The 18,768-nt window shown below is 40.6% G+C and overlaps 1 protein-coding gene and 1 long non-coding RNA gene across 2 annotated transcripts; one reads left to right on the forward strand and one right to left on the reverse strand.

Moving 5' to 3' along the window:
* Window positions 1-2,167: 2,167 nt before the first annotated feature.
* LOC307042479 lies at window positions 2,168-7,539 on the forward strand. Its single transcript, XR_013809139.1, has 3 exons — window positions 2,168-2,233; window positions 3,695-3,732; window positions 7,428-7,539. It is a non-coding gene; the product is annotated as an uncharacterized lncRNA (long non-coding RNA).
* vax1 (ventral anterior homeobox 1) lies at window positions 6,136-16,300 on the reverse strand. Its single transcript, XM_079686355.1, has 3 exons — window positions 13,713-16,300; window positions 11,944-12,131; window positions 6,136-8,102 (listed from the first exon to the last, which is right to left on the reverse strand). The coding sequence occupies exons 1-3, from the start codon at window positions 13,924-13,926 to the stop codon at window positions 7,602-7,604; spliced, it is 903 nt and encodes a 300-aa protein (XP_079542481.1). The 5' UTR covers window positions 13,927-16,300; the 3' UTR covers window positions 6,136-7,601.
* Between the last annotated feature and the right edge of the window lie 2,468 nt (window positions 16,301-18,768).

Genomic DNA, 18,768 nt, shown 5'->3' on the forward strand with positions numbered 1-18,768 from the left:
ACCAGTGGCACTACGTCTCCACAGACAGCAACTCAGCAGACCATGCAACCAGGTCTATACCAGCGGCCCAGATGCGGCAGAGTACGTGGTTCTCAGGTCCTGCCTTCCTATCTCATGCCAATGCAGAGGAGACACTCGAGTCAAGTCTGTTCACCCTCGTGAAGCCTGAAGCCGATGCAGAGATACGGCCTGATGTGACGGCTCTGGTCACTAAAGCCTCCCAGTTGGGTTCTCAACGCTTCGAGCGATTCTCAAGCTGGAGAACTCTCTGTCGGACTACAGCCAGACTCATCAATGTTGCCGTATCCTTCCATGCGGAGAATGCAGAACACATGGGCTTCAAGTGTTTAAAAGAAGCGTTCAGCACAAGTAAGCTTTCACAGGCTAAAGACGTCATCATTTGCTCCGTCCAGTACGACGCTTTTAATGAGGAGCTCAAATGTCTTGAAAAGGGAAAGACACCCCCTAAGCAAAGCCTACTCAAGAAGCTCAACCCTGTTCTTTCAGAATAAACCTACAGAAAGGACTGAGTATGTTGAAGCCTAAGGCTTGTTTTTAGAGTATGTTGTATTGGTAGTGGTACAATGGTATTATACCAAGTGGGGAGTGTGTTGCCTTTCTTGGAAGATGAATATTAGTTTCAAAGTGAAACTGTTCAATATACATCATTAAGGTTGATTTGCATTGTTTATACTGCCCCCCTGTGTTCGTTTGTGGTACCTAGGATGTGTGCATGTAATAGTGATGGGCATTTCGAATCCCTTCGGGGACACAAATCTTTTGATTCAGTTCACTTTAAAGATGAATTCACTGATTCGTTCACCGGTTGTCTAACGACTTCTGGTGATTTGCACGTTCGCGAACGATTCGTCTTTGTACTTAATTCGTTCAGTGAGTCTTTAATACTGCCGAAGTCCGTACAAGAAGTTTGCTGGCGTAAAATGTATGATATTAAAACACATTTTACACCTCACCTTGTTGCCCCATGAATTATGCTCTGGGAATAGGCTACATATTATTTTTAAATATAATTGGCCATTGTTAAATCTCATAAATTTGTGCCTGACTATACGATGTATTACAGCAGGCTAGCACGTCATACTTTCAAAACCATTCACGTACTATGTGGCCTAACTTAAATCCCAAAGCGTTAAACTCCATTTCGCCGAGTTCAAAGTGAATACAAAAATATATCCTCTACATCTGTGACGATTTATTCATATTCTATGTACCCATCAATGTTTACCTTTAGCTAGCAAAGCTAGTGGGACGCTACGGAGCCCGGCTATCCGCCCTCTGAAGCTTTTAGGGCCGACAGGGGGAGGAGAATACAACGCTGTGTGTGTATGTTTCACATTAACGGGACGCTATGGAGCTCAGGTATCCGCCCTCTGAAGCTTTTAAGGCCGACAGGGGGAGGAGAATACAACGCTGTGTGTATTTATCGCTAAGCTAGCGGCTAACCTAGCTGGACGCTACGGTTCAGGTATCCGTCCTCTGAGGCATTTATGGCGGACAGGTTGAGGAGGATGTCCCGTTCCTGTGTGTGTGTGTGTGTGTGTGTGTGTGTGTGTGTGTGTGTGTGTGTGTGTGTGTGTGTGTGTGTGTGTGTGTGTGTGTGTGTGTGTAACGGAGCTCAGATGAGAGGGCTCTGATTACAGTTTTAATCCTCTGTCAAACTGCATGTTTTCTGCCATATTTGATGAGAGATAAAATGATTTTCTGCCACAGGAGTTTGACAGAGAATAACTGAAAAATTATGCAGTAAAATAACTTCATAGTAGCCTACTTGTGGTAGAAGTCCAACTAGTACTGAGTCCAACAGTAAAGTACTTCATTGTATTTGTGGTAGTTGTCTAACTGAGTCCAACTCTGTAGATGGAACATCCAGTATTTCGGAGGGGCCCTAACGGGACCCTCCTCTTGAAAGAAAGGGATATAAAATAAAAGAACTGTAGGAAACAGTTCTGAACTGTTTCCGCCAGTTCTTTAAGTTCGTCGTTCGCGAACAGCTTCTCTTTAGCTTTTGGCGGAAGGCGGCGACTCAAACAAACAAATCGTTTTGTGGGAGGAATCAGTTCATCTCGTTCACTTCAAATATTCGTTCAAAAAGAACGACCCATCACTAGCATGTAATAGGGAATTTCTTCAGTTGACCTCACGACATGCAGCCGACTCCCGGTGCCGCAGAGTTCCTTTATTATTACTCTTTTGCTTTGGATACTATTGATCTGTAAGTACCAGAACATAATGTATAACCTGTTTAATATGTTGTAGAAAATGTGAGTCTGTAACATTTTCCCTGTATGAAGAGTTTGTTAGAACATGCTTAATTTAGCTAGCAGCTAGCTTTACATTTAGCTTGCTAGTCGTAGCATTATTGTCAATGCACTGTGTTAGGCTTATTGCATTTTTAATGTTGGTGTGTTTATTGCACTTACATTTACAGTAAGCTGTTGTTTTCATATGCCTTTGATGGTAAAATGTTGGATTGTATTTGTTTGGTTAAATGGGTTTAATTAGCATTACATACAGATGCTGTGTACATGTATGAGTGTATGAGACGCAGACTAATTGAATGAATGTATGTATATCAGTTATATGTGTACTAATGTATGCTTTATTTCTGTATTTTATTTCTAGTTTCACAATAAGAATCGTACAGTAAACATCAAGAAAAGCCAAAGCCTTGTGATTATTGGAGGATTCAAGTTGTTAGCTACCTGTCTAGCTTTGCATAGCCGCACATTGCGAGGGCAGAACAAGAGGATTGTTGAAATTGTAAAAGCGACATGAAAATATCTTGGTATTCTTAACCGCTAACTACATGCCAATACAATACAGTTGCAAGGGTGCTGCAGATGTAATTACAAATTGTAGTATTTCAACACATATGGTAATTATAGTTATTTCATGGCTTTATGCAAGTTGTTTTACCGAAAACACAAGTGGCACCCTTGCTTTGGAGGGGTTTCCGCGCCCCTCACTCTTTGATTACTTAATGGGATTCATTATTTTTTATGAAGAAGCACAATGACTGAACTATACAGGTTTTTCACAACCTGTAGATCCGTAACTGTAGAGCTTGAACCTGCTGGATTAGTCGGTTTAAAGAGGGTCGCATCTTCACTGAGATTTGTTAGCGTGTTAATCCACAGTACGCACAAACAGAAGGCCAAAAAAACAGATACTAAAAACAAGACAGGATGTAGCCTTTCATTCACCCGCTAAGACCTGAGTTTAAAGACCGGATCATGTGATGGAAGCAAATGTGTTGGTGGTCTGCTGCTCTGACGGCCCTGCACGTGCATACACACACAGACATACACACACTCCCCCCGAAACCCCCCGCTTACAAAACCTCCCTGACCTTCCTTCTAATTGGACTTGGGGTGAAGGGAGAGAATGGGTTGGGGTGGCTGCTGGGGGTGTAGATGGGGGAGGCAGCATAAATGTGACCTTTTTTTTCCTCAGGGAGATTCCCAAGACACAGTGGGGAGGATTAGTTTATTTGGGTCTGCTCACAAAAGAGCTTCAGTTTTCAAGGAACAACTGGACGGTCCCTGATTTTCTACAGTAATTTCTCTGCCGGAAGAAGCACAACTAAACTAATAAAGGCAAATACAAACAGGATTCAACTTAGAATATTTGCAAAACATGTGTGCCACAATCAAATGCATTTTCTCTTCCTCAGCAACAGCCAGAGGGGGAGCAGTGCTTTGAGTACTTACAGTAAGTAAAAGTACACTGAAAAAACTGATACGTTCAACACATTTCACATAATTGTATTAGGTTAAAGACCTTCAAATGGATAAGTTGGAATCAGAGAACACTTTAGGATGACCTTAATGATGAATCAATGACCAAAATCTTTCCTAATCATTCTTTTTGATGATGGACGAATGAATTCATTATTATTTATATCACCTCCAGGTCTGATATTTGTCTGAAATGGCAAAGCCAATTGTGGAGGGTCAATATGTGGCACAGTCATGGCAGGATTCCCATGGGAACACGAACGTTGATTTTGCATGTTTAATTTACAATAAATGATGTCCTCTTTATTTTTTCCAAAGAAGAAACACTTTAATTTTCGAAAGGGTTCTTCTTATCAGTATCATGTCTCTGTCAATCAATCCAAATGAGATTTGAATATGAAAAGAACCAATTCATATGCCATTTCTACACTGTAACTTATGTGCATATGACATTAAAACCTTTGAATCTTGAAAACATTTTGTGGAATTAAAGTAAAGTAGCATAAATTAAATGTGAAGTCCCTCAGAGTCATGCTTAACTCGTAACTTGTTCTTCCAGCACTGCTCACAGCAGATACACACCATGGTACACACTCCAGTTTATCTTGGTCTACATCCTCACCCCCCCAAGAGGACTGTTGCTCCTAATGTATTCCTGTAAATGATTCAATTACTCTACATTCATAATAAAGCCAGTGGCTTTAAGGCTGCGTCCACACGGAGACGAAATGGAGAGGAAAATGAACCAAATTCGATATCAAAAAAGTCTTCCGTCCGCACGGAATCGGCTCAAGAATCGTGTCGGTCCACACGAGACCGCTCAACCCGCTGGAGACGCTGTAGTACATATGCCGGGCCTGTAAGTGCCGCTGTACTTCCGCCACAAAATACACCAAAAGCAGTGAATAAGACCGATGACGATTATTATTATATTATATTATTATTGTTGCTGATGGTTGTGGTAGAGGAGCTGTAGATTTTGCACTAAAATCTGTATCATGGTCAGTAGCGTCTGGAGCACGAACGCAACCCTGTGATCCGCCATTGTTGTTGTTGTTGGCGAAGCGCATCAGCAATGACGCGGGGGTGAGCAGGAGAGGTGGGGAGAGGCGAGGCTATGGCGTCAACGTTTTCAGGGATGATCGTATAGGGCGTGCACACGGTGCCGCAAGCGTTTCGTCCCCAGACCTACCCACTTTGTGTATTCATCAACATGTATCGGATTCGGGCTCCGAACCCGCGTTTCCGTGTCGCCTCGTGTGGACAAACCGTCTTTACGATAGAGAACGTTAGCGGATTCAACTGATATCGTCTCCATGTGGACGGGGCCTAAGATTCAGTATGTGATGTTTGTGGAATTCTCCTTCAGGCGGGGTGTTTTTAGAGGGGAGCAGTAGTTGTCCTGCTGCACACCTCGGCCTCTGCACCCCCCTCATCCGAAGCGTTCCCTCTCATTCCCTCAGCTCAGCTCCGCTCCATGATAACCTGTGCAGTGCAAACTGATGCAGAAGGATAAGGATCAGTATACTGACCTATTAACATTAGTTTTGCAGAAAAATATATATGAGCCACATTTCACTTTTTTTTTTATCTGCGGATTTAAACTATTGGAGAACCTAGAGTTATGATTTTCTTTTTTTGGCCAAACTTCGTTAATTATGTTTTTGGAATTTACAGTATATTAATTGTTATCAATTCAATTACACTTTATGATGCAATTGTTTTTTTTCATATTGAAATCACTTTTGGATTGACAGAGACCTGATACTAATAAGAAAACACCTTTCTAACATTAAAGTGTTTTTTTCCTTGGAGAAATAAAATGACATAATCTTTTTTTAAATAAAAGATGCAAAATCAAGGTTCTGGTTCGCATGGGAATCCTGCCATGACTGTGTCACATATTGACCCTCCGCAAGTCGCTTTGCCATTTCAGGCAAATATCAGGCCTGGAGGTGATATAAATAATAATGAATTCATTGGTCCATCATCAAAAAGAATGATTAGGAAAGATTGTTGGTCATTGATTCATCCAGGGTCCTCTTAAAGTGTTCTCTGATTCCAACAAAAAATCAAGAGATATTTGTATATTAAAAACTTCTGAGGAAAAAAAGATATTTGAGGATTGGTGAATGCAAATAATAAGACCTTCGCTACCTCGAAATGAAATAACTGCTAAAATCGTTTTTTTTTAACATCCAATGTGTAAAGCTATTGTTTTTAAGTGTGGCATTTAACCAAAAGGTCTACATAATGTTCCCCTGTTGTTCTGATCGTAATTAACAGTACCAAAAATAGGAGGAAAGACTTCAGACACATCAGGCCCTGGTGTATGAGGTATAACAGTCATGAATTTTATCATAACTTGATTCACAGCAACATGTATGAAAGAAAATTAAAAACACTTGTCTTTGTCTGTAGCCATACATAATATATATGCACATTGTACCACACGGTTCACACATCTCAAGATATTTCACAACAACAGCACCAAAGAGCTTTTGATTGGTTCCTCAACCCCGCTAATACATTCATTCATCCATTATTTTCCAGATATACTAATAATCTATTAGATACAGAAGTTAATAATTTACAATAAAATAACAATTTTAAGGTACATATCTCATTTCCAGTAATTTTATACTACAATAATTCCATTCCGTCTCCGCATGCATCAGCCTGCCCAAAATGTTGAAGGCTGTGGGTTTTGAAATGTTCACACAGGAAGGAACGGTTATTGAATTGTCCTAATGTTTGAATATCCTGTTACCTTGTAGTGTTGAACAAAGCAAGCAGCTTACTAATGCTGAAAAGCTGCTCCCTTTCAGACACTCTTTCCCTTGCCGAGCTTCTGCATGGAATTGAAACTGTACACCAATACTCTGAAACTCACAGTGGTGTTAAAATCACACACAAAAATATTCAGGTACTGCATCTTGAAGACGAAAATGCCACAAAGTGAAGAATTTTGCTGGAAAATGTTAAAATCCTTTCCAAACCATAGAGAAAACAACACTGACAATTAAACCATCAAACTGCATGACAACACCTTCTATAGATTACGTTTTAGTTTGGTCCAAATACAGATGGATATATAAAATATATTTTTGTAAGATTCATTTTTGTGAGGTATCTTCGTAAGCATTTTGCATTGACATGTCAGATGCATTGAGTCTGTGCTTACGCTGGCCTTGCAGTGACCTTATTAAGAGGGTCTTTTTTTATCCCACAATTCTGTGATGAAAAATTGGACTTATTCATAATGCTGCATTTTGAATTAACTTTCTTTTAATTTGCTGATTAGATCCAACAAACCGCTGCTCAAGTGTTTGACAACTCGCTTTCAACTCACTTTAGTGACCAAACAAATGCATTGATTGAAACACGGCCGGCAAGGTATCGTTGCTTTACACTTTCTGTCACCAATCCTATACTTCCTGCTTTACAGTATTTACCACTTCTTTTTCAGCGATAGAGCTTTTGTGGTATAGGAAGCCATATTCTCTGCCTGTGTGTATTCTTATTTTGGGATTCATAGATAGGACTAAACATGTTTGCCAGCAACCTGAAAGATCCCCCAGAGTGTCAGGGTCATTCTAAACCTCTGTAACACAGACCTACGCTAACATTTTGTGCAAAATCTTTCCATCGCCCCCCTGTCTTTGTTAGATGAGCTTGTGCTTGTAAGACGCCAGATGTGCAACTGGAATACATGAACTGCTACAGAACATAACAGACACAGATGAAAGAGAATGAGCAAAACCAAACAAAGACAGTGAAAGCCAGAAAAAAAAACAAATGTGTCCAGAGGAAACAGGAATCTGTCTGTGTGAAAACAAAGCATCATTCCAGAATCTTCTTGTCCATGGATTCTTTGCCATTGGTCCGCGAGTAAGGCTCAAAAGCAGAGGAGCTCAGGTAGCGGGCGGAAAGTTCCTGCAGGTTACCCGCCAGCGAGCCGGCCATGGACAGGGGGTTGGAGGACATGCGGTTGGCCACGCCGCTGAGTAAGGAGGGCATGGGGAAGGAGAAGAGGCCGGCCACTGTCCCTGAGCTGCTGATGGCGGGCAGGGGGGGGCTGCCCCCCGCCGTGCCCGTGCTGCCCCCACTGCTGCTGCTGCTGCTGCTGCTGTTGCTGGCCAGGGCCATGGAGGGGGGGCGCAGGGCCGAGCCGCAATGGGGCAGGATGCCCGTCAGGCCCGGGGGGGTCAGCAGACGGCCCTGCTCCAGCAGTCTGAGCACACTGCAGGTGGCCGCGGTCTCTGAGACCACCGAGCGCAGCTCCAAGTCCTTCCCCTGGTCCTTCTTCTGCTTAGTGCGCCGGTTCTGGAACCAGACCTTTACCTGGAAGGAGCACAGATGAGAGTGTTTATTCTATGTAGGTTACCATACTGCAGGTCATCTTTATAAGTTATTGCCTTTAAAAGATCCAAAATATTTCAATATCAACATAAATACAGCATTAAAAAACATGTCTCTGGGGCCACAGAGCGGGAGCCCGTGTTCTGGGGTCTGATCCCCACGCCCAGGACCCGGATTACAATTCGGCTCGGGACCATTTGCTGCCTGTCATTCTATCGGTCTTCCTGTTTCAACTTTGTCTCCACAATAATACGGATAAATTGAAAATAAAACATGTCTGTTGGTGGTGTAGTAATCACAACATTTGCACCAAGTCATATTCACTGATACTATAGTAACCATAGCGCCTTGGTAGCTATGTGTTCACAACAAATGCCCGATAATTTCAAAATTGTCGATGCAATCCTTACGGGGACTATTGTCTAAAAATCTCACAGGTTGGAGGTAATCTCCAGCGAGCTTTGATAATGTGTTACTGCACAGAGTATGGTGTGCTGTTACACAAACAGTTTGTTCACAATTAAAAAAATAAAGCAAATGCCTGTCCTTCCCTACTCAATCACAACACACACACACTGAAAAAACTGAAACGTTTACTTTAACTAAATGTTATGTGAAATATTACACACATATCAACTGATATATTTCACATAACTGTAATAAGTTAATCGGGAACAATAATATTAAGTACAAACATATTAGGTTCAACTTTACACACACACACACACACACACACACAAACACACGCACACACACACACACACACACACACACACACACACACACACACACACACACACACACACACACACACACACACACACACACACACACACACACACACACACACACACACACACACACACACACACACACACACACACACACACACACACACACACACACACACACACACAGTGAGTGATCAGAGGATGCAGTGATTGAATTTGCAGAGGAGAGGACTCACTGTCAGCAGGACGTTAATTTAATCAAAAGTTTCTCGGTGATATTCTTCAGCAATGCTAAACTCTGGTCCTTTTACACTAAAAACAGTTGAGATCCAGATCTCAGCTCTCATGTGTCCTTTTGTCTTTGAAACAAACATGAACAATACGGAACAGGATTAATGCCACATCTTTATCTTTTTTTGAGATCTGACTACAAGTGAAACAAATCTTTGAGATATGAGATTATAGTCAGAATTTTGGCAAAAAAACCTCTGACTTTTGAACAAAATCGCAGAACGCATTTTTTGGTCAGAACAAAAAAAAAATCACATGTGACACTAATACTCTTCCGTAGATTTGCCAATTAAAGAACAGATTGAAATATTTTATGGTGGATGTGTTTATTGCTTGATGTTGTGATCGTGTGGCTGAATTATGTATGGTGCAATCTATTTAGCGCTGAAGTTATAATAAGTGTATTGTTTGGGTCAGTTATAAAGCTAAAGAATCCAAACCCTCCATACAATAAGTGTAAGCTTTACGTCTTTCTGTGTTTAACATTTCAGTTTATTGAAGATTGAGTATAATTAGTTTTATTTAATGTTTTTTAATTTAATTTTTTTCGAAGAATCTTTTTTAAAGACTAAACAATTGTTTGAATTTTTTTTTCATGAAAACATGATTTAAGTTGTTGGTATACAGAAGATATTTCAAGATACAATTCAAATTTTGAACATGGGGATTCAGCTTCTAGAATTAGAGCCTGGTAAGAAATTAAGAAATCCTAAATGTCTTCTTTGGAGAAGGATTTGATCTACTCCATCTGTTTTTGAGATTTTGCATGAAGTACGTACAGTATATTGAATAAGGGCAAAGGAGTCAAAAATACTTATAGCTCAATCGAAGAATTAAAAAAGGAATGCACTCTTAGTGATAACTTATCAATTAGGCTAAAGTCATCCATCACACTCAACTGATCCATTCAATTATTCAAATGTATTAATTATTCAGTTTCACATAATCTTCATTGAATACATGTCAAAATAAAAAAAACTAAGCATTTGTATGATTTCTGTTATCACACCTGATTGTTTTAACATTGAACTAAATGTGTTCTGTAGAAAGCCATCAGCAGCAAGCCACCATCTTAATCCCAGCGACAGTGTGATCACATCGGATTGTTCCCTTCACTTCAGTGGGCGGATGAACTCTTCACTAGCTGATAAACACCATCACACGTAAAAAAGATCCAACATTTGTGTTTGCTGATACAGACTGCCCACATGAAACATCTTGCTCATGTCAGAGGTGACATTAAGTGCAAAGAAAACAAGGTGAAGCTGGTCGCCCAAACAAAGATGATTAGCTGTGCACACGGCAAATGGCTGTCACTCTTTAATGCAGCACCCCGTTAGTACCAGGGAACAAAATGTTAATTTCACCATGTTGTCATTAAAAGTCATTACATAAGGACATGAGTCAGTCTCTGGGAGATATGCCTTTGTCCTCCATAAGTAGGGAGCAAAGGTAATTTTCTATATACCTTTATGTGAGCAAATACAATCTTCAGGCACTTAGTTACCTTGTATTGAATACAAATAAATATCAGCAGCTGTTTTGGTCCAATAAAAAAAGTTAAATATTTCAAATATAAAAAAGGAATAAGTAAGTAAAATAAATAAAATGAGGTGTGAGCATGTTGTACATCATCAAACAGATCAGAGTTGCGGCTTTGTGAGAAAGGTTGACCTCTCGCAGACTCAAGGTCAAGCTCTGCCGCTGCGCTACGACAGTTAGCACCACACACCAACCCATGGCGCTTTGCACATTTAAAAACAAAAAAGATGAATGAGACTCGAGCTGACCACAAACAGAAGCTGACGTCTTCCAGAGTCAGAATGACACACACTGACCTGCCGACAGGCACCCTACGACCCATCTCTGACCCCTGACAGGACATTAGGAGACAGCCTTCTACGGCCTTTTATCTTAGCAGATTTAGGTTTCAATGTCAAACACTCCATAATTTATACAGTACTGACACGCACTAGCTTTATTTAAAACGCCAATGCATTTAATTTAAATGTATACACTGAAAAAACTGAAGCGTTGACTTTAAATAAATGTATTATGTCAAAAGAGGTGAGTTGGACGCAATAATATTAAGGTAAACCTAATACTTTTTTTATTTAAACTTCATTTAATTGCTTTCAACTAACCTAATACAGTTATGTGAAATCTGTTAACATAATACATTTAATTAAAGTCATTGTTTCAGTTTCAGTGTACATACAATAAGAAATAATTCTGCGTGAAATCTTTAAATGCATCCAGCATCGCGTATTCAAAACACTGAATAGGAAACAGCAAACACTACTTAATGAATAGACATGTCTTCGAATACTAACACTCAACAACAACACTTAAGATTTGTATTGATTATTGATGCCATTATTGTTTACATCTGTAGTGCCGGTAGAACGGGCCTTTTCCATCTGTGCTCAAACTGTAATTATGTGTGTGAGAATACCGCTTGGTATATGGACGTTAAATGATGGCACCTTTAAAATGCAATATAATACAAACAATCTTCTAAAATTGATTTCATTATGTATGTACGTCACTGATTACACGTGAAGTGAAAATAATTGTTTGTGTAAATTCACCTTTCTCTGTGACAAATAAGTGATCGTAATAGGATTATCTGAATTGAAAATAGATGATTGTAATTTGTTAAAAAAAATATATATATATATATTTACACTTTGCATTATTACTATATTAATTAAAAGAAAGGCATTTGTTATGGCTCATGCATTTGAGATTCAAGTTGAATCATTCCAATGTTTTTAATCCAGTGTGAACAGCTTTCATACCTGAGTTTCAGACAGGTTGAGCTGCCGGGCCAGTTCTGTGCGCTCCCTCCCGACCACGTACTGACACCTCTGGAACTCCATCTCCAGCCGGTACAGCTGCTCCGCTGTGAAGGAGGTGCGGGTCCGCTTGGGCCGGTCCAGATCCAGACCCTTCGGAAGGATGATCTCTCGGATAGAGCCTTTAGCATCTGCAATAAAGAGAGGGGAGACAATTACAACAGAGACATGCCTTTCATTCAGGGTGCACACTGGTCATGTGCTTTATTATTAATATTATAGTTATTGTTATCATTATTATTATTATTATTATTATTATTGTTGTTGTTGTAAGCTGTAGTAGTAGTAGTAGATATTGAAGTAATAGTAGGAGCATAGTGGAGGTCCGGAGAATGTATAGTTATGACTCAAATTCAGATTTTATTGTAAAATAAAGTGCATTTGGAGTTAATTTAACATGATGTACTTGTAGAGAATATATAATTCATATTGATGAATTATCCTTTACATCTATGAGTTAACATCATCCTATGTTTGTAATTATTATGGAAAATCTAAATTAAATACTATAGGGAAAACTCCAACCTCTGACATCAATTTAATTAAGATGACTTTCTAAATATACATTTATGTATATTAAAGTGTTTACCAATTTGAAGACATAAGAAGTAAAGATTACAGTCAGTGAATCAGAATGACGTGTGTTGAAATGTGTTTCACGTCGGTTCACTGATGTAGAATACTCCTGAGAGAAATGACAACAAAAGATGCTTTAAGATGAAAGCAAAAAGCATGTGTTATTTCCTTTCAAATATATTATTAAATTGACTATACTTTTAAATATGTGCTGAATAAATGTGGCGGAAATCCATCAATTCATAATTATTTTTTTTTCAAAAAACCTCTTTCTCTATCTTTTAAGTAGTGAGCTGCTATGTTTAATTTAATTTTGTCATGCTAATCCACAGTTTTTGGTGTTTTATACATTATATTTATAGTTGATTTTGATCCTGCATGAGAAATTACATAAATCGCTCTGTGGGGGCAAATGCTGCACAGAATTTATAACCTAAAATATCTGTAAAGACAAACTCGCCTGCTTCTTTTGTTTGGTGAATTTTGAGTCTTATTATTTATCAACTACAAAGTGTAATGCAACACATACAACATAAACCCTGTAGGAATGTTTCTGTTAGAAGCCTGACCTTTTACACATTTAAATGTACCCAGGAAAATAAATGTGAATTGTTCATTTATCATAATAATAATAAAATCTTAATAATTATCTATAAACATGATTTTAAAACGTATTATCAAAGTATGAAATCTAAAGAAAAAATGAAACCGTCATGGTGCTAAAAAAAAAGTCTCGTGACCAAAATGAAGGCGCAGAATTTTTGGTCATGACGTTTATTTGGCCTATAATTCTTAAATAAAAATGTAAAAGCTCTTTTTCATAACAAATCATTGTGTTTTCTTACAGTATGTTTATATAATTGTAATACAAAAAGTCTCCATTGTAAACTGCTTATGTGTAAGGGGTTATTTTGCTATCAACTTTAAATTAAGTGAAGTCCTCCTTAGTCTCAACTTTCCCACAATGAAACTACAAATGCTTCCTCCTCATCATGTAGTCCCTGAAGCTACTCTCTTATTTCCTGGTTCTTAAAGGCATCTATTGTAAGATAAGTTTAAACAATGTTTCAGAGGAATCTTTACGATCTCTGAAGTACGACACTGCAAGTTAAAAAAAGGAAAAGCCCCAGCCTTACCTCGGACCAGTATCCTCCGGCAGTAGTCCGGGTCCCCCGTGCTCCCCCTGCTCTTCTCGCAGTTGTCCACGGTCCCAGAGGGAGAAAAGGAGTCCTGCTGCTCCTTCATGAAGCTTTTGGACAGGCTTCCTTGGGAGTCCTTGTCGTCTTTCCCCTTCTGTAGTCCATTCTTCAGCCCCTTCCCTTCTGTCTCTTGGTTGTACCTGACCTCCATGCTCAGTTTATCCTCTTGGACCTGTGGCTCTTTTTTCCCTTTTGTCAGGTGAAAAATAGGAGATTACGGAGAACACGGTGCACCAGATTGTCTGGACAGTGTGGGGTTTAGTTTCAAAACAGTACCTTTCAGCAGTGCAGAGACAGCTATCTAATGTCTGGTGAAATACTTCCGTCTGTCGACCAAGGAGCCCTATTATCACTGAGCAAAGTCCCTTGCCCAATGATCATGGACTTCTCAGTGGAACTCAACAGTTATTCAATGAGCCCCTCTCCTTGTTACTTAGACATCAGGCTGATAGATAATCGCCAAATAATCAGAGGCATGGATGCGCACTCGCTGTTTCAATTGATTACGGTAATTTTGCTGGATCAAAATTTGCATAACCTCATGAATACACGGAATTGTTTGTGGAAATAGATCAGGTCTTGATAGAGGAGTTTGCTTGTCCCGTCCCCCTACAGTTTGCCAGCTCTCAGCCCAGAGAATAAAGACAAATGATTGGTCTTGCGTCGCAACCAAGCCTCAGTGAACCCAACATGAAGGCACACAATCACAGAGGTACGACTCTTCCGTACCTAAAGAAAGTTCCCGGGCGCTTCGTTCTTCCTTCGACCGAACATAGCCAGACATTTCCCCCCCGACTTTTCACAGCGCACCTGATTGCCACAGCATGTCAGGAAACTTTAATCCTGTTTTTCCCTTTGACTCTCTCACTAATCAATGGAACTCTGCAATGTGTGGATCTCACCACTATGCTCTTGTAGGCAGGAGACACTGGGAGCGAGCCAGAGATTGGGAGAGAGAGAGACAGCGGAAAAGGATAACCAACAAATCCTCGCCGATCAGAAAGTATCAAGGCGTCCACGACACGGCCAGTTAAAACACTGATTGTGTTAAAGTTTCCGTGTTCATTCAGATACTACGCGCCTACCTATGGAGGTCCAGGCCGCTAACGCCACATCCTTCAGTATTCAAATGATTGCACCCCGGAGGCCATCCTCAGCTCTCATAATCTTAACCTGCACATTTGGAAAAGACAGAAAGGGGAACAAAGCTTGTCATTAGTGTTTAGGCTGCCTACACTCTCTCTCTCACACACATACCTCTGGAATGGCCCCTACCTCTCTGCACCACTCGCTTCCAGCCCACTACCCACCCAACCATCCAACCACCAACCCTTAGCTATTTTTATTGTCAGTGCAACAATATCTCTGAACACAGCAGTAGCCAGTAATCCAATAAGACCATTGATTAGGCCACAATGATTCAATTCAAACCGGTGGCCCAGTGCAAGGAGCATTCTCTAGCCCTTCTTGTCACCTTAGCTGGCCAGAAGCCCTCTTCAATCTGCCCCCCTCCCCGAGTGCCATTCATGCCTTTATGGGAAACAGAGAGGAAAAGGAGTGAAAGATGGCAATTATCTAATTGGACTATTAACAAACAATTCTGCGAGTGTGGCTGCCCAGCAGCAGTCTCGGGGTGGGTTTAAGGGCGCATGTTGGACTAACTTTATTCACTGAGTGTTTGGGGGCTGCTGCTTGAAAAGAGGCAGGATCCATTGTTTCAGAAAGGTAAAAAAGAGGCTAAAAAGGGAGCGACTAAAGGGAACCCAGGCTTTTCAGGCTGCGCGCAGAGCCCAGCCTAAATAGAACAAGGATGCAGCGTCTTGGCCTCTCAGCTACACACAATGGCTGAGCAGGAGAAAAGACTGATGTGTTCCGTGTCCACATTCCCAAAAAACATCACACACTCAGTGCTGCAACGTGCAAATAATATTGCCTATAGTTTACAGCATGTTATCTATTTTACATCATCTTCCAATGGTAAATTGCTTTATGGGATTCCAATTGATAGATCTGTAAATGTAAGAGCCCATTCTTACTGATCAGCTTTGTAAACAATGCACACCAACAGAGACATTGCACACTGGAAAAATTGAAACCTTGTCTTTAATCAAATGTATGTCAACAGATTTCCCATAACTGTATTGGGTCAGTTGAAAGCAATAATATTAAGATATACCTAATATTATTATTTAAACTTGATATTATTGCTTTCAACTAACCTACTGTAATACATTTAATCAAAGTCAACGTTTCAGTGTAGTGCAAATCCCGTACAAATGATGAGAAACATGGAATACAAGAAAAAGAAAATTGATACTGTAAACAGACTCTCCTGAGTTTGTACTGGTAGATACAGGTTTCCTTTAATGTTAATTTAATAATTTGAAAGGTAGAAATTCCTCTCATCGTATTTGTTGGACAACACCATAAGCAGCAATTATGCTGAACGTGCATTACCTGCTGTAAAGTTTTCAGAGATAAGGTGTGTGTGTCCTTGTTTATTGTGTTCAGTAGCTGTCTTTGGAGAAACCATAGAAACGCTGAGTTCAGAAAATGCAAATTAGGTTGATGATACGTTGTGTTTTGTTTTCGTACAATTAATGTTGTTAGACAAGTCAGACTGAGAAACATATGAAATACAGGGAAGAGCTGTGCAGAATCTGTAGCACACTGTCAGCTGACTGCTGCGGCCAGCAGGAAGCAAACCTTCCACTTTATTAAATGACCTGAATGAAGTCAACATTTATATGAAACTCATATGCTTGCTTACTTACAGTCTCAAAAGACACACACACACACACACACACACACACACACACACACACACACACACACACACACACACACACACACACACACACACACACACACACACACACACACACACACACACACACACACACACACACACACACACACACCCACACCCACACCACACACACACACACACACACACACACACACACACACACACACACACACACACACACACACACACACACACTGAAGTTTACTCACCAGCTTTATCATCACTAATACACTGGTCATATTTACACTCGTCCTCAGTGTCAGTCTCCACAGAGCTGAACGCTGAACTGTAACGTGACCCCGCTCTGACCGGGTTAGTTCAACATCGGAAATTACAGATGTTCTGTGAACCCGTTTGATGTCTGGTTAGCAATACATATTCTCAAGACACACAATCAAAATGAAGGGATTGAATTTTCAAAGGAGGAAATGGGGTTTTTTGCTTGTTTATTACGCCTTCTCTGCTGCTATGACTGTGGCAAGCAGTCTGTTAACACAGTCAAGGCAAACTGAAGTAACAACTTTTGCTATGCCTCGACACTTTTAATGCCAACTGCAAGCCTGCTCTTTGTTGCCTGTCATCAGGACCCAGAGCTACTTGGCACTTTGTGGCAGAGCCTTTTGGGTTCTCTAACAGAAATACAGGTTGCCGTGTTGAGCGCAGGCCTTGGAGAGCCTTCATGTCTGAACGACAACATGCTAACTGAAGATGAATGGTTACATTCAAAGCCCTGCTTTACGTTTACAAATGTGGTGATTGTGTTCCACAGTAAGAGAGCAAGCTGTTCTTGAACCCTCTAGAGCTTCTTTCCATCTATGCCGAGGGCTCCACTGGCAGCTGAGCTGAAAAAAGTATGACGGTTTTCACAGCACGGAATATTATCCTGCTTTATTCTCATCTAGTTCAAAATCCTTAGTGCCTGATAAAAGGAGCTGTTGTAGTTACTGATGGCGTTTAGTGAACAAACTATCATACAAATTAACCTACATCTGGGCCATTGAACTTTACATATTTTAACAACTAAGCTAATAATTGGGATTAAATGTGGGGTAGGTAAATTTGAGAAACCAGCTCGAGATACACTTTTTGTTATATTCCATGGAATGCTCTTAACATCCCGATAGCAATGAATATCTGAAGTGCTTTGACAAAAAATCCATAAAAACATTTCATCTGTGGAAGCCGTAGCACCGGCTAAAATAACTGGATGGCCTACCTGCCTGTCAGCCTTCCATCTGTGCACAAATTTATCTTGTGCCCTCATTGGTCATGTGTGCGTTCGTGTGTGTTGGAGGAGGGGCTCTGTAAGGAAGTGGCAGATTTTTTCCGGCTGTGTATTTTCAAATTCTAGCGCACTCGAGCACTCGCTAGTGGATCGCCGGAGCTGTAGATTAACATTAACAACAGGAAAGGAGTGAGCAGAGGGTCGAGTTGTCGATTCTTGTTCAGTTTTCTGTGACTATCTGCCTCACCCTCTCAGACTTTCAGTTGCACGCATGACTAAAGAGACGCGCTACCATGGAAACCAAACAATGGTGTAGCTGTATTAAAGTCAGAGTGGAAACAATCCTGAGGAAATCTGATTTTGTCAGTAATCGGGAGAAATGCGGGATAAATATGACCCCGGGAGTAAACCGGGAGAGGGCAATGAAATTGGGAGTCTCCCGGGAAAATCGGGAGGGTTGACAAGTATGGCGGCGCGTCTGGTGGAATAGCACCCATTGACCAGAGTGGCCGCGATCCTAGCGGACGCCGCGGCGCAGCCGTAACGGTACGTCCACACAGCAGCGAAAAAAAATCTTGGAGGTGGGCGTATCTGAAGCTTGGGGATTTTTTGCGAGCAACGCGACCAACAACCAATCACATGAATCTCCCGCCCCCGACATACAAAGCAATGTTTAAACAAAGTAAACTGGATATAACAGTCGAAAACCTACCAGTTTCACCCACTGTCTCTGCCACCTCCCTCCATGCCTGGTTCCTCCGGTTTGTATCCCGGTAAGTTATTAGCGACTGGTCATAAAGAACCGGGTGATTCGCTACCGCAATAACTAATTTCTCCTGCATTTTCAGGAATATAGAAAATGAACTGCAAAATTAGTTTGTGTGTGTGTGTGTATATATATATATATATATATATATATATATGGGTATGCTCTGAACGTTCCACTTCCTGCATGCCCG

The sequence above is a fragment of the Notothenia rossii genome (genome assembly GCF_949606895.1).
Source record: "Notothenia rossii genome assembly, chromosome: 6".
NCBI lineage: Eukaryota > Metazoa > Chordata > Actinopteri > Perciformes > Nototheniidae > Notothenia > Notothenia rossii.